Source organism: Sylvia atricapilla, chromosome 1 (assembly GCF_009819655.1).
Source record: "Sylvia atricapilla isolate bSylAtr1 chromosome 1, bSylAtr1.pri, whole genome shotgun sequence".
Taxonomy (NCBI): domain Eukaryota; kingdom Metazoa; phylum Chordata; class Aves; order Passeriformes; family Sylviidae; genus Sylvia; species Sylvia atricapilla.
In genome coordinates this window covers 87,355,017-87,368,889 of record NC_089140.1, presented here as the reverse complement: position 1 = coordinate 87,368,889, position 13,873 = coordinate 87,355,017, and the positions used below count along the sequence as shown (strand labels likewise).

The following is a 13,873-nucleotide window of genomic DNA, read 5'->3' as shown; positions in this document are numbered from 1 at the left end:
AAAAACTGTGCCAAACTGAGAGGACTTTCAACATAGTTCGGACCTGATATCTGAGATCCTGTAAAACATAAGTTCACAAAAATATTATGAGACTTTTAGCAGTACACTTACAAAATCTGTTCATGGTTTTTTTCCTTAAGGCCTCCATGAGATTCCAGCTTACCACAGATCAGAGATTTCTTTGTCCAAAAAGTGCAGATTCTCAGTTACTGAAGTAGAACTATTGCAGAGAAAATTTAGGTATTTTAGGCAAATCTTGTTTTGCTGTGGGAAGGTGTGCAGGTAGGTAGAAGTTTGTTTAATTTAGCAAAACTAATAATCATATAATTAGAATGAAAATTGCTTGAGCACCGATTTCAGTTGTAATTTTTACCTTAGTAAATATGTATTCACACTGTGTAAAAAGAGGTGTTCAGTTCTAAAATTACCACATAAATTACATGCCAATGTTAATGAAGTGAAAAATATATTAACACTCCGTCTTAGTTCATCCTTCTAAAATTATGATTTTATCTAGAGGTTTTGTTTAGTGATTAACACAACTACATGATATTTTTCACATTATGAAACTAATTCTGCAAAGCCTCAGCAAGGTTTCAGTTGTTGTAAGACCAGCCTTGTCATGTCATTAGGGTCTTAAATTTTGTTCCTTTAGTCACAGTTGTCATATGACTCTAAAGTTATACAAAAGTTGACACATTTAACATTTGTGCAGCTTAGTGTAGAAGATGTCATCAAGTTTTTGCTGCAAGAATAGATTTGGTGGGAGAGAACTGCTGTGAACTATTTAAAGATTAAACGAGGACATCTATTTGCCACTCAACGCAGGGGATGGCTGCATATTATTCATTGAATATTTTACAGCTATAATCTTTCAGGCTCACTGTATGCAGTATTTTTTTTCGTTGTTTAATCACTCTAAACATTGCTCAGTATTTCATGGCCTGTTTCTTTCTTTTAGGGTGAACATATTAAAAATTTCCTTTAAAAGGAAAAAGTTTTTTATACAGCAACGGCAAAAACACGTAAGTAGTCCTCTAATTTTGGTTTGTTCAAGTGACCATAATCAATATTTTATATTGATTGTAACCTACAAACTGCTGATCAAAAGGCTCTCTTGGGGTAATTTGCCTTTGAAACTCTGTTTTGTTTACTTGGTCTTGCTATTCTGGTCTGTTTATTCCTTCTCCTTTTTGCCTTTTTTGTTTTCTTTTGTTTTGTTTCTTTTCCAACACTGAATCCCTCCACTTTCAGTCTGTTGCACTTTATCATTCCCGTGGAGGTTTCTTCTCCCTTGGAGACTTTGGGTAAATGCAGGTCTCCATCCTTTCTCCAATATTTATTCACGTAGCATATTTCCTCTTTCTCATCACCATCTGCTGCTCTTTCCTTTGTTGCTCTCCCTGCACTGTGGAGTTCCTTAATGCAGTGAATCTGCTAAACAGCTGCTTATCCCATCCAGGGAGAGTTTGAGAGGTCCCTTCAGCCTATGGGCTCAGAGCTCAGGAAGAAAGTGAGGTTCCTGGAGGAAAGGAGAACTTTGTAGCTGAAAAACAGGAGGTTGAAAAGGGGTATATAGCACACCTCCTGCTGTGTGTAACATGGAGAGCTTTAGGATTTGGAAGTTATATGAAGATAGTTGATAAAACTCATGTAACATTTTTTGACTGCTAAGAGTTGGCTTCTGTTGGTTGCTTTGAGCTCTTTGCAGAACAGTTGAAATACTAGTCTATGTAATGGGGGAGGAAATCTTGATTTCTGATTATTTTTGTGCTGCCACAATATGAAAAAAATATATATATTTTTGCAAAGAGCATAGATTATTTAATATGATTAAAAAAAAATAACTTCTCAGAAACTAGTGATCAGCAGATGTATAAATATTTTAATTCAGTTCAGGACAAAAATTGAGAACATAGTAAAAGGTAAGTGTTAACTTGTACCTAAACTTCATGAAGGCTCTTTCTGGTAGTACACAAGCTCTTAACTTTATAGGAACTGTGTTACAAGACCATCTCTTGACCCACATAGATTAGAAGGTCTGCTGAACAAAGATTTTTAGGGAGGCCTTTTTTTACCAAAAAGGAAAATGTTTTCTTCTTATTTTCTTTTCAGTGTGTCTTTCTTTTTTCCCAATTTGGTGGGTTCCTTGAAATTTGAGGAGTGTGCAAATATGTACATGTTACTTTTCAGGATTCATGTTTAAACAAAGTTAGTGTCCAGAGATAGTGTTACTGCAGTACTGCTTGCAGAAAGACATAGCATGCACAGGGTGTGTCCTTACACACTGTAGTTTTTCTTGAGTTTTTTGTACTAGCTGTAAATTTCTAAATACATTGTTTATATGCAGATATGTCACAGTCTGTTCATATATGCTTCACTGCATCAAGAAATGAGTGGTTGATGAACCATTCTACACACTTGTGAGTGTAAACACTTGCAAGTAGTAACTTTTCTCCTGGGTTTGAGGATTAAAAATTCACTGATAAACTTTAATTTTAAAATCTAAATATTTTCAAATATACATATAAGTAAAGGCTTACAGTCAGCAGTTTCCAAATGCATCTGCGAGAGTAAAATGTAGTAACAGAACTCTGTGAGAATGATGAGTAAAACAGGGCTTGGAACTCAATCATTTTAAGTCCTTTCCAATCCAAGCCATTCTATGATTCTCTGTAAATGAGTGTATTTACAGTGGTTTTGGAATATGGAAGAATAAAGTGTCAATATAGAACAATCTGTGGACTTAATGTGAAATATGTGTGTTCATTACATAAAGACTTGACTGCTGTCAAAAAGTAGAATTTTTGTCTCTGGAGACCTGTGTCACTTTTGAAGAGAGCAGCAATCTTAATTTGTTCAGTTACACATTTGAAAGATGATGACAGTTCAAGGCTCTTGATTCTTTTAGCTTACCTTCTCTTGAGTGATCGTAGTTCTTTGTTTCATAACCTACAGAGATGGCAGCAATGCACAGTGTCACGCTTAAAGAGCTGCAGAACTGTTACAGAAGTAAAGCCAGCTGCATGACCTTTTTACTCCTTCTCAGTACATATGAAAAAGCAGACCAGGTGTGCCACTAAATCTGTGGATACATCCATCTTTTTCATCTTGGCTTGAAATTTAGGGCATCAAGTGTGCAGTACTCAAGCGGTATTGCTTGGAAAAGCTTCATGGTGCCGTGTAGTGAGAGAGAGGGGAGTGGAGTCTTAGGGGTTTCACCAGACAGTGGGATGCTTGAGGGGTGTGTGAGGGCAGATGACTGCGTTGGTGTCAGTCTTTGAACTGATCAGTTTTTTGTTTGGAAAGATAGAAGCAAATAGGTAAATGAATCTGAAAGCAAAGAAGAAATTATGTGAGGAAAACAGAGCAGATCCTGTATATTCATAGATGAGGTTTGACTAAAGATGATGAGAATGTTATAGCACTTCTTTTATATTGCATATGTCATATGTAGATTCTTTACAAAAATCTGCAGAAAGTTTTCAAAGGCAATGAATTTACAGTCTCTGGGATGTGCCATGTTTTATTGATTTATTCTCCTTTTTTCATTTACTTCATTTTTCTTCCCTTACGTGTCTCTTCTGAAAAATCAACTTACCTTATCTCACTCTTTCCCTGCTACTCACCTTCTCTTTTACCCTCCTGCTGCTCTGGTCTGTTGATCAGCTACTTGATTGAGAATATGCAGTATTTCTGTTTCTACTGAAGAGCCAGAAAAGGACTGGGGAGCAAGACTGATGAATCAGTGAATGTCTGGTGCTATAAAAGCTCATGACATATAGGCTTAATGAGGGGTGCAGGATTTAAGGTAGGAATAGGAACTCTGCTCTTTACAGGCAACATTTTGTACCTTTCAGAAATGAAATTTTATTTTCAGTGTACCTATTTAATGCTTAAAATCAATTTTATTTGCTGCATACTAAAACATATATTTACTTTCTATGCTGTAGATATTTTCAGATTTTCTGTTACGGAGTAGGCATACAACTGATGTAGAAGTTCTTCTATGTGTTGAGCTAGCCAGACACTTTAGCTGTGTGGAATTGCTCCCCTTACCTTAATGCCCTCAAATTTCTCTAATCCTCATTTCCTGATAATCATTAAAATGCTATTCTTTTAGAATTTGAGAAGTATGATGGGCTTTAGATCCTTGGATCCCACTAGAACTCTGCTCACCTTTAAAAAATACACAGATTTATCAGCATGACTTGCAAAGTAGCCTGTTAGTGAGGCAGATTGTTATTAACAAAAGGTTATGTTAGTCTAAAAATTGAATAAATTTTTATGAAACTCCTCAAAATATTTTTCCTAGCTTAAATTCTTGTTAAAACTTTCAGCCTACTTAAAGGCTGCTAAGAAGGTTCTGTGACAAAGAGGCACACTTGTAACAAGCAAAATTAATTACTTTTTTCAAACCTAAGTTTAAAAAGCCAGAATATTAGATGTACTTAATTCCTCATCTTTGTAATATAGTGCTTTTCAATGTAGTTGAGATGCTTGGATAAAATAATTCTTGTGACAATTGAAAGACCAGTGCTTCAGGCCAACAAAAATATAGAGATATAGATACCTTTATTTTTATTTGTGTGCTGTAGTAGTAAAACCCTTCAAGTGGTGTTCAACCAATAAGGGAGTAAGTCAGAAATGGCATTTGTCATTAAATCATTGTGATGTATGCTTTATATATTTCAAGAAATTCTGAGTTTAGATTTCAGTATGCTTTCCTGCTTTATTTTACCTAACTACTGAGAAGCAACTTTGATGAATTGATGAATGAATTCAAAGATGAACCAATTCAAAGATGAACCAATTCAAAGATGAATTGGTTCCAGTGTGCAAAAGACTCAAGTAACAAACCCACATCTTGAAAAGAAAATACTTTTTAAGTGCTTTAATAGATATAGGGAAAACATTCTTGAAATATTGTAATCAGATAAATGTTTTTCAGTGCTTATTTAAAATCAAGAGGCAAATCTTTTTTTCTCTTAAAAGTCTCACTGTTTTTATTAAAAATGTGTCTGAAGGCATAGATTCTCTGGACTAAACATGAAGTGAATTGCAAAATGCAGGATTGGTCTCAGATACATGGCATTTGTAAAATGCTGCCTAGAAATAAGAAGAACAGAAGAAAAACAGATTGACTATTCCAGCCAAAATGGTTTGTAGTTACTTCCCAACAAGATTGGTGCTGTGAACAAGCAAAAGGTTGCCTGACTAATTATATGTTGAGATGTCAAAATCACTCATAATTTAGAGGAGCTGGAAAAGATGAGAGATGAAAACTTGTGTTTTTTCATTCAAGTGCTGAGCTGTGCTGGCAATTGACTCAAGTCTCATGTTACCTTTATTTCTACTCTTTGCTTTGCTCTCTTTCCACTTTCTTTGCATCAATAACTAGATTAACTTACCAAAGCTTTCTCTTGTACAAAACTCTTGTGACAAACATTGGTGGCACATTGGTTGCACTTGCGTTTCACTGGCACTTTGGCATTGAAGTTACTTGTAAGGGATTGCACCAAGAAACACAAGTTTTATATTCTGCTGCTTTCTGATCCTCCTCGTTTTTGCCCTATGTTATTATCCAAGCAGGAGTGGATTTCAACAGCAGTAACAGCAGCTCCAGTCCCATCACAACTACTTTCTTTCCCCCAAGAAAGATCACTGTTAACATCTTCAGTTTCTTTTGAAAAACTATCAAGAATACACTTTTTGTGTACTATGGCACTTGAAAGAACATTTTTGAATTGAAGCCTTACCTGAAGAGTTTGAATTCAAAGAATGAGGAGGTTTTTTTCCTTTTGACATTGCACCCTTAATGGAATATTTTAGAGAATTTTTTTTGTCTTAGGAGGTATAAATCTGACTGGAAAACTGAAAAATGTATTTATCAACATAACATATACAAAATCTTTACTGCTCTGGACTTAAATATTTCATTAACATTTCACTACCTCGTAAAGTGGACGTTTTGCTGTTTAGAATTTCATATAGTTACAGAGGTATTTTGGCCATCTCCAGCTACTGTATGCTAATTTGTTTTTTTGTTTGTTTGCCTCAATGTGGTTTTCATGTTTAAGCTTAAAAGGATTTTATTGTTTTTTTATGATCTTGTTTACTGTTTCATCTACTTGTATATGTTGAAACATGGTGTTCCCTACTGTTACAGAATGAATCCAGAGAGCATATTGTTGCCTTCAACATGTTAAATTACAGAGCATGCAAAAATCTTTGGAAATCTTGTGTAGAGCATCACACATTTTTTCAGTCAAAGAAGTCACTACCTCATGAAAAAAAGATATTATCACATTATTGGACTCTGGGTTCTAGAAATCCAGCGAAGTAAGTATTGTGTGAAAGCATGTTTTGCTCTGTGATGGGAATGGGAGGATTTATGTCAGTGGTAGCTCAAGTTGGAGTGGCAGAGTTTAATCCTGTCCACAGCTTTGTTCTAGTCTATATACGAACCATTTGACAAGCTGTTTTATGGTTGTTTCACTTTTAGCAATGTGATATCCTTACAGTAGAACTTCTCTTATAATTGCCTCAAAAAGTGTTTGGATATATGTTTTACTGCTATTTTTTTCAACTTGCTGCTTCAATGTGAAGTATAAAAACACTGGAAAGGAAAAATGTCATGTAGCTAATGATCCGGTAAGAGAATTTGCAGAACAGATTTGTTTTGAAATGTTTAGCCATTAGTGTCATGTACACATTCTGTTTAATATGTTAGGGCAATTTCTGGAGTGCATCATGCCAACCACTTATTACTGACATAAAGATGAAAACATTTTTCCCATTCAGGTATTCAAGATACTCTTGTTGTGGCACTTCTAATCCTTTATTTGCCTCATTGGATTCTTCTAGTTACAGAGCTAGTAGTTTCCTAGTGTTATCTTGGATCTACTTACTCAGAAGTAATTCTTTAGAGCCGGTAATTTCCTACATGAAGCTGGGATTATTCCTCCCCATATGCAGTAACTGGGCCCTATCTTCATCAAAGTTAAGCTGCCAGTTTATTGTCCAGTCACTTGACATTGTAATGCCCTTCTCCATTTCTTTGCAGTTGGCCATATTCATATTTTGGCCATATTGTGTGATTTTTGCAGCGGGAGGTTTTATTCAAGTAGTTCTGCTCTTTAATTTTAGGGGCTCTTAGTCTTTTTTGATAAGTATCAGTCACAGTGATTTCTTCCATTATGTTGTTTTGTTCTGTTGTTACATTCATCAGCAATTCAGCTACAAAATTGTCATGTCCTGTGTCTTCCTTGTCTTGTCCATCCCATCCCTATCCACCTACCCCACCCCCGAAAAACATTCTGGAATGAAACATATAAAAAGTATTTCATATTAATAGAGAATGAAGGAGAAACTCTTGTGTCATTATCATCTCTGGATGTGAGACTCTGGGGGGTTGTTTGACCCTTTGATAACCTGTAGCCTCTAGGAACCTGCTTGTTCTCATGATTTTTGGAGAAGTATTTTTGTCAGACTGATTTTCTGTCTTCTATTTGGGTAAGCTTTGACTTCGAAATGATATCAAGATGCTTCAAACCTTTTATTTTTGACAAATCTGTTATTACAATTTCTTAATAGTCTGTAGCATACAGAACAGTTCTCATTGTTGATCTGAATTACCAAAGAAAAAATTATTTGCAAGTAATTTCAATGCTCTGGAGCATTTTCTCTGCTGAATTGCTTACTTAGACTTTTAAAGAATCTCCAGGGGGAGAATCAGTTATGAAGATACCTTCCATCAGCTTCATCATAACCTCTTTGGCCTTATTTATAACCAGCAGTAACCGTGAGTTTTAGGATCTACATGAGGAAGGAGTAACTCACCAACCATTGCTATGAAAGACTGCTTAACTACATAAGAAGTAACAGTAACTTTGAAAAGCTTTGAGTAGTTCCTATGAACTCAGCAAATTATGTTCTCAAAAGATATAAGGACAATTGTGAAAAAGTCACTTCTGAGGTCATATTTCACATATTGAAAATTCTTACTTTCTGACTTGTTTATGATTGTGGAATGTTGTAAGATTTATCATGTTCCTTTTCAAGGATGGCTCTGAACTCACGGGGAGGCTACACAACGAAAAAAAGAGATTCTGCTTTCTCCCTTATGACGGGGAGCAATTTTTTGCATTGTACAAATCAAAGAAACACAAACAGACAAACCAAACCACAAAACCAAATGTGCACACAAAAACTCCACCGACCACATTGTGCAGTCCTGGAGGTTTTAAGATTGACTTGCATTTAATAAATCTTTTCCTGCTTCCATTAGCTTTGAAGGGTGCCATATTCAGGTTTTACCATCTTATGTGTCACAGATTTTCCTATGAAATTTATGGCTTTCTTATTCTATGTTCTTCTATACTTGTCTGAGGCAGATAGCCTAGCATTTATTACATCAGTTCAAATAGTTGCAGTACTTGAGTACAATTTCTTATTTGCACATACCTGTGCTCTTCTTGATTTTCTTGGCTTAAGGTACTAGAGGCATTCCATTTAAATGAGGCTGCTGAGTTGTATAAATCACCGGTAAGCCTTGTTCAAGGAGCAAACTGAATCACATCTCCCAGATTCTGGGAGGTAAGTTCTGGACTGAATGCTGAATAACCTCTCCTGGAGGTATTCTCATTCCTTGTTGAAAAGCTAAAAATGTATCTATGTTTTTCACCAAGGATAGCCTCAGTAATAGATGGGAAAAAGGAAGCATCATTTCAAGATAGTACAGCCCATTCCAGAAAGGCTTTGGCAGCCTCCCAGAATGTCTGCTGAAAAATATGCTGATATTTGGCATCTGAAGGGCAGCTACTTGAAGTTTAGGAGATTCTTTATCCTCTGTACTTTAACTGAAATATCTAGAGACATGCCCAGTAAGTGATTTTGTGGTCAGGATTAGGGGTTTAAGATTAGAGTTAGGGTTTAGGGTTCTGGCTTCCATCACGTGAGTTATGTTGCACTTCAAGTTGTCCGTGTTGGAAAATGCATCAACAGGCACTTCTATAAAAGTAAAGCTGATTACTATGGAGTTCTTCACAATGCATTTTTCATAATGCATCCTCTTTTTTCAGTCTTTTCCTCTACTCCAGCTATGTAAAGCTTCTTTGAAAGAGATCTGTTTCTGAAGAAGATGAGTAGCTGGTATCTTATCATTGTATTCAAAAGTCTTAGAAAAATAAAACATGGGTAGTATAGCCAAAAGCTTCTCCTGAGCTGATGGACTTTGTTTACTAAGCATGAAAACATACATGAATAGCTGATTTTAATATGTAGATGCCTCATACTAAGTTTTTCCTCTGGTTTTTGTACTGGGAGAAGCTTTTAAAGTACGTCTAGAAGTTGAAGGAATTGATTTCCTTTAAAATCATGAACAAGATATATGAAATACTTCAGTATGTATGACAATAAGTGTATGGTATGCTTTTTCTTTTACTTATATAAGCAAAAAGTAGTACAATGCAAAGCATGCTTAAGGTTAGATTTTAGCATAATACCTACAGCTTTAGTAACACTTTTTTTTTTTTTTTAAAGCTGTAGGTAAAATTGAGACTTTTCAGCTCTGTAGTAAGGTCCTTACATAGCCTGATATCCCAGCTACCTGTTATGTACAGCTCAGGGCTTAATGAGCCAAAAATGTTTTCTCTGCAACTAATAAATTGTTTCTTCCATGAGAAATCTTAGGCTTGTAAACTCAAGGATGAGCAGCTTATCTCTCAGCTTGACTTCTGGAATGCTATATAAAATGATGCATAAGAGTTAGTTTGTCTCAGTTTGAGTCTACTTAAAGATTTTTCCTTATGCTTTGTATTTTCACTAGTAAGATACTTTTATTGCTTTCCTGGCTGTGCTTTTTATCCCAGTGCAGCCCTTTTCTTGTCACGAGAAGCAGTCCAGACCTTAAGATCCTGTTTTCATGTCAGGTTTTTTTTTAATGGTTTATCTCTATAAGGAATGCATCACTCAGAAGTGGCTTCCTTCTACAGGATAGTGTTGTCTAGTGTAGCCCTTAATTGATGAGGCAGCAGGTAGATGGGTAAAGTTGTCCTGTGCTCTGTGAAGCTCTTGTTGAATTGTTACCCCTTTGTGAATATTAACAGGGAAGCTTGGGAACATATTACATGTATTTGAACTTTGTTTTGTCAGGCACTCAGTTCAGTGCCAGTAGAACATACTGAATTTCCTGTTTTCCCCTCTGTCTTCTTAAGCACAATTGGGTTAAAAATAAGTCTCAGAAAAAGTTATTTTTACCCAGGCTTGTGCTTAACAATGTACCAGGGATTGACAATCACTTTTATTGTCACAAATGAGGGACAGCAAATGTCTCTGTGAGAATGTAAATGCATAAGTAAGGAGGGGTAAGCACAGGGGATGCTTTAAATTATGACGTTGACTTTCATAAATGTATTTTATTTCATTTTAAGTTTTCTATGCAAAATAACTCACGTATAGTTGTTTTACATCTTTTCAGGTCTGTAAACAACCAGTACTGCAGAAAAGTGATAGGTGGGATGGTTTGGAACCCATCTATGAGACGATCCTTATCAGTTGAGCACCTAGAAACCAAAAGCCTTCCTTCTCGATCACCTCCTGTTACGCCCAATTGGTAAATCCATTTTCAGCCTTTTCCACGCCTTCTAGCATCCTACCCTTTTTAATTGTATGTACTCTAGCAGAATGATTATGTAGTGTGTACATATATATTTAAACAGTCTTATTCTGAGAATATATATGACAACAGAAGGGTGGGTGTCACTTACCTCAACTTTAGCAAGGCTTTCATGCTGTCTGCCAAAATCTTATGGCCAAGTTAAGACATTATGTTTCTGGATGGGTGGACAGCAGGGTGGTTTAAAAAATATGTTAAAATGGTTGGATGGACTAAGAGGAGAGTTTTTAATGGATCACACTCTACCTGGACAATAATGAAAATTAGATGACTGCAGGGATCTCTCTTGGGACCTGTCCTGTTTTATGTCCTGTCAGCTTTATGACTTGGAGGAGGCAATGGTGTGCTTGATCATAAAGTTTGCAGATGGCACCAAACTAGGGGATTGAGTCAATAAGCCTGGGGGCAGGGCTGCTCTCTGAAGTGATCTCAATAATCTGGAGAAATGGGCCAATAGGAAATGTGTGAAATTCAATGGAGACAAACATAGTCTCCTGGGAAATAAGAGCCCAGTGTGACAGTATTGTCTGCAGTGCAGCTTTCTGGAGAACAACCTGGTAATCTTTATAGGCGGAAGTGACACATGAGCTATCTGGTATGCTCTGACAGCAAAGAAGTCCAACCTGTCAGAATTAGCAGAGTGATAGGTCTGTGGAAGTGGTAGCCCCCTTTGGCTCAGCATTCTCTAGATTTTACTAGAATGCTTGCAGCCCTTTTGTCTGTGAATACAAGACAGACACTTATAAACTGGAGCAAGCTCAGCAAAGACCACCAGCTCTAAGGTAGTCAGGAGGTTGGAGCACCTATCCTGTGAGGAGAAGCTATGTCAGTAGTTGCACATGTTCAGACTGGAGAAGCAGGGGTTTCCCAGGTGTCTAGTAACAGCCCAGAATTACTTAGGTGGAGACCAGCTACAGGATGATGCCGAGTTTTTCACTATTGTGTAGTAGGAGGATGAGGCAACAAGTATATGTTGAAACAAAAGAGGTTTTGTCAGGATATAGTGGAAAAACTGCTTCACCACATGGACAGTCATTGCCTGGGGAAATTGTGTGGTCTCCATCCTTCAGATTTTTTGAGATATGAGTGGATAAAGCCTTAAGTAGCCTACTCTGGCCTCAGTTGACCCTGCCTTGAGCAGAAGATTGGATTAGAGGACCCCTATGAATACCTTCCAACCAGAATTATCCTATGAGTAATAATATAAGTTGCATTTTGCAGAGGGGGGGAAACCAAATCAGTCCAATGTACTGAACTTAGCAATGTGTGGTTACCTAGTATACCATACAGAATACTTAAAAATTGATTATCTGAAGTGAGACTTACAGGCCTGTTATGAAGATTCAGATCATAACTGCAATAGGATAGAAATTTTTCTTTTATAAAGTTTTGTGAAATTCTGTAATCTTGTTTTTGTGTTCTCTGTTTTTTCAGGCGGAGTCCTAGACTACGTCACGAAATCCGCAAACCACGACACTCATCTGTAGATAACCTTACGAACGAGATTAGTTATATTACTGAGACAGAGGATGTTTTTTACACATATAAGGGCTCTCCAACATCAAAGGACAGTGATTCAGAGTTCTCTCAGAACCGTAGTCCACAGAGGAGGTAAGACTTCTGCAAACAGTCCATTGCCTATTTTGATTTTTTTTAAGGGCATCAAACAAAAAGCCCAAAGAGCTGTATTGTAAAGCAGTCACAATCAGTTGTAATGTTACAATTACTTCAAACAGTTTTGCTTGCATAAGATTTATTTTGACCAGTTGCTATACTGCAAATGCCATGACACAAAATGACAAAAGCGAACCAAGCCTTCATCCCTAAACAATACACAGTAGTTAGGCTGTTAGTAAAATTAGAGGAACTAATAAGGCATGTCTGTTCAAATCTGTAATATCCTGTTTCCTAGTGGCTTTTGCAACGCTTTCTTACCTGTCAAAAACTCTTTTTTGTGGGGAGAAAGACTCAGTGAACTCTTTTAAGAGTTCACTCACATTCCACATCATCAGCTCAGCCTTGTCAGTTGAAAGAGGTGTTGCAATTCAGTATACACAAGAACATCATAATGCTGGTGGTCATCCATCTTTTTCTTCTTCAGAGGAACTGTCGATGGTTTGTGACTGCTTTTTGGCTGTATTCCTTGAGGACCAACTTTGTTCTCCTCTGCAGTGCTTTAACAACTACTAGGTTTGCTGCCAGGAGTTGAAGCACCTGTGTTTGTGCACTCTGGTTATTTGTTTGCTCATGTATTACATTATATGAATGGCTACACTCATTTCTTAATGAATAACTTCAGATTATCACAGAATCAGCTTCAGAAATAATGTATGAAATCATTAATTGTTCAGTCTTAAAAAGAAAACAGCTACTTTAAAACTTGGAGCTGGGGGTAATCCTGTGTATTAAAATGAATATTCCTTTATAGCATTGCAAAAGAAAAATGGGTTTTAGTGATGCCTAGTGACTTCAAGGTGAGGTGTGTTTTGAGAAGCAATGTCTTAATGGAAGCTGATAGGACTCACCTGCCTCTGTGACAGTGTGCAGGTACTAAATATACCTTTAAATTCTGATTGAAATGATTTTCTTCAAATTCTATAATAATATTATTACTAGATAACAGCAGAGAGTTTTCAATAAAAGAAGAGAAAAATTGACATGTTGTTTGCATATTTGTATTTTTTTCACTCTTTTGAGTACATTAATTATTTTGAATTTATCACTTAATTTTTCCATATTTCTGACTGGAAGACATCTGAACCTTAATACTATTTATTAGTACTAGTGGCATTAGTAGCCATGATAATACATAAAAGTTAGGCCTTTAGGTCTTGTGAATAGTCATAGATAGGAAACCCTGTCTCTGCTATGTTTTAAAGTTTGTAGATAATACCCTTTTAGAAGTATTTTCAAAGTAAAAATACTGAGAGGCAGACGTAAAAAGAGATGATGAGGGTAGAAGCTGTAGACAGAAAATTATGTTGCCATGCTGTGTTTTGTGACCAGCGAATTGTGTCCTGCCAGCAAGTATGTTGTGGGATTTCTTTTATTTTCCTTTTTCTTTTCTTCCCCTGTAGATATTTTTTTCCTTCCTGTTTCAGTTATCTTATACCTACTGAGAATGGAGTGGAAAAGCCTGCCTTTATGTTTTTTCTCACACAATAAAAAAAAGGATATTCTAAATTTGAAAATAGC

General features: G+C 36.3%; 1 protein-coding gene across 1 annotated transcript in view; it reads left to right on the top strand.

Moving 5' to 3' along the window:
• PTPN3 (protein tyrosine phosphatase non-receptor type 3) overlaps nt 1–13,873 on the top strand; it is a 123,239-nt gene that overhangs the window by 67,327 nt on the left and 42,039 nt on the right. Inside the window, exons 11-14 of the mRNA XM_066327155.1 lie at nt 962–1,025; nt 6,170–6,342; nt 10,481–10,615; nt 12,113–12,289. Coding sequence (XP_066183252.1) covers nt 962–1,025; nt 6,170–6,342; nt 10,481–10,615; nt 12,113–12,289 — 549 coding nt within the window. The remainder of the gene's footprint in view (nt 1–961; nt 1,026–6,169; nt 6,343–10,480; nt 10,616–12,112; nt 12,290–13,873) is intronic.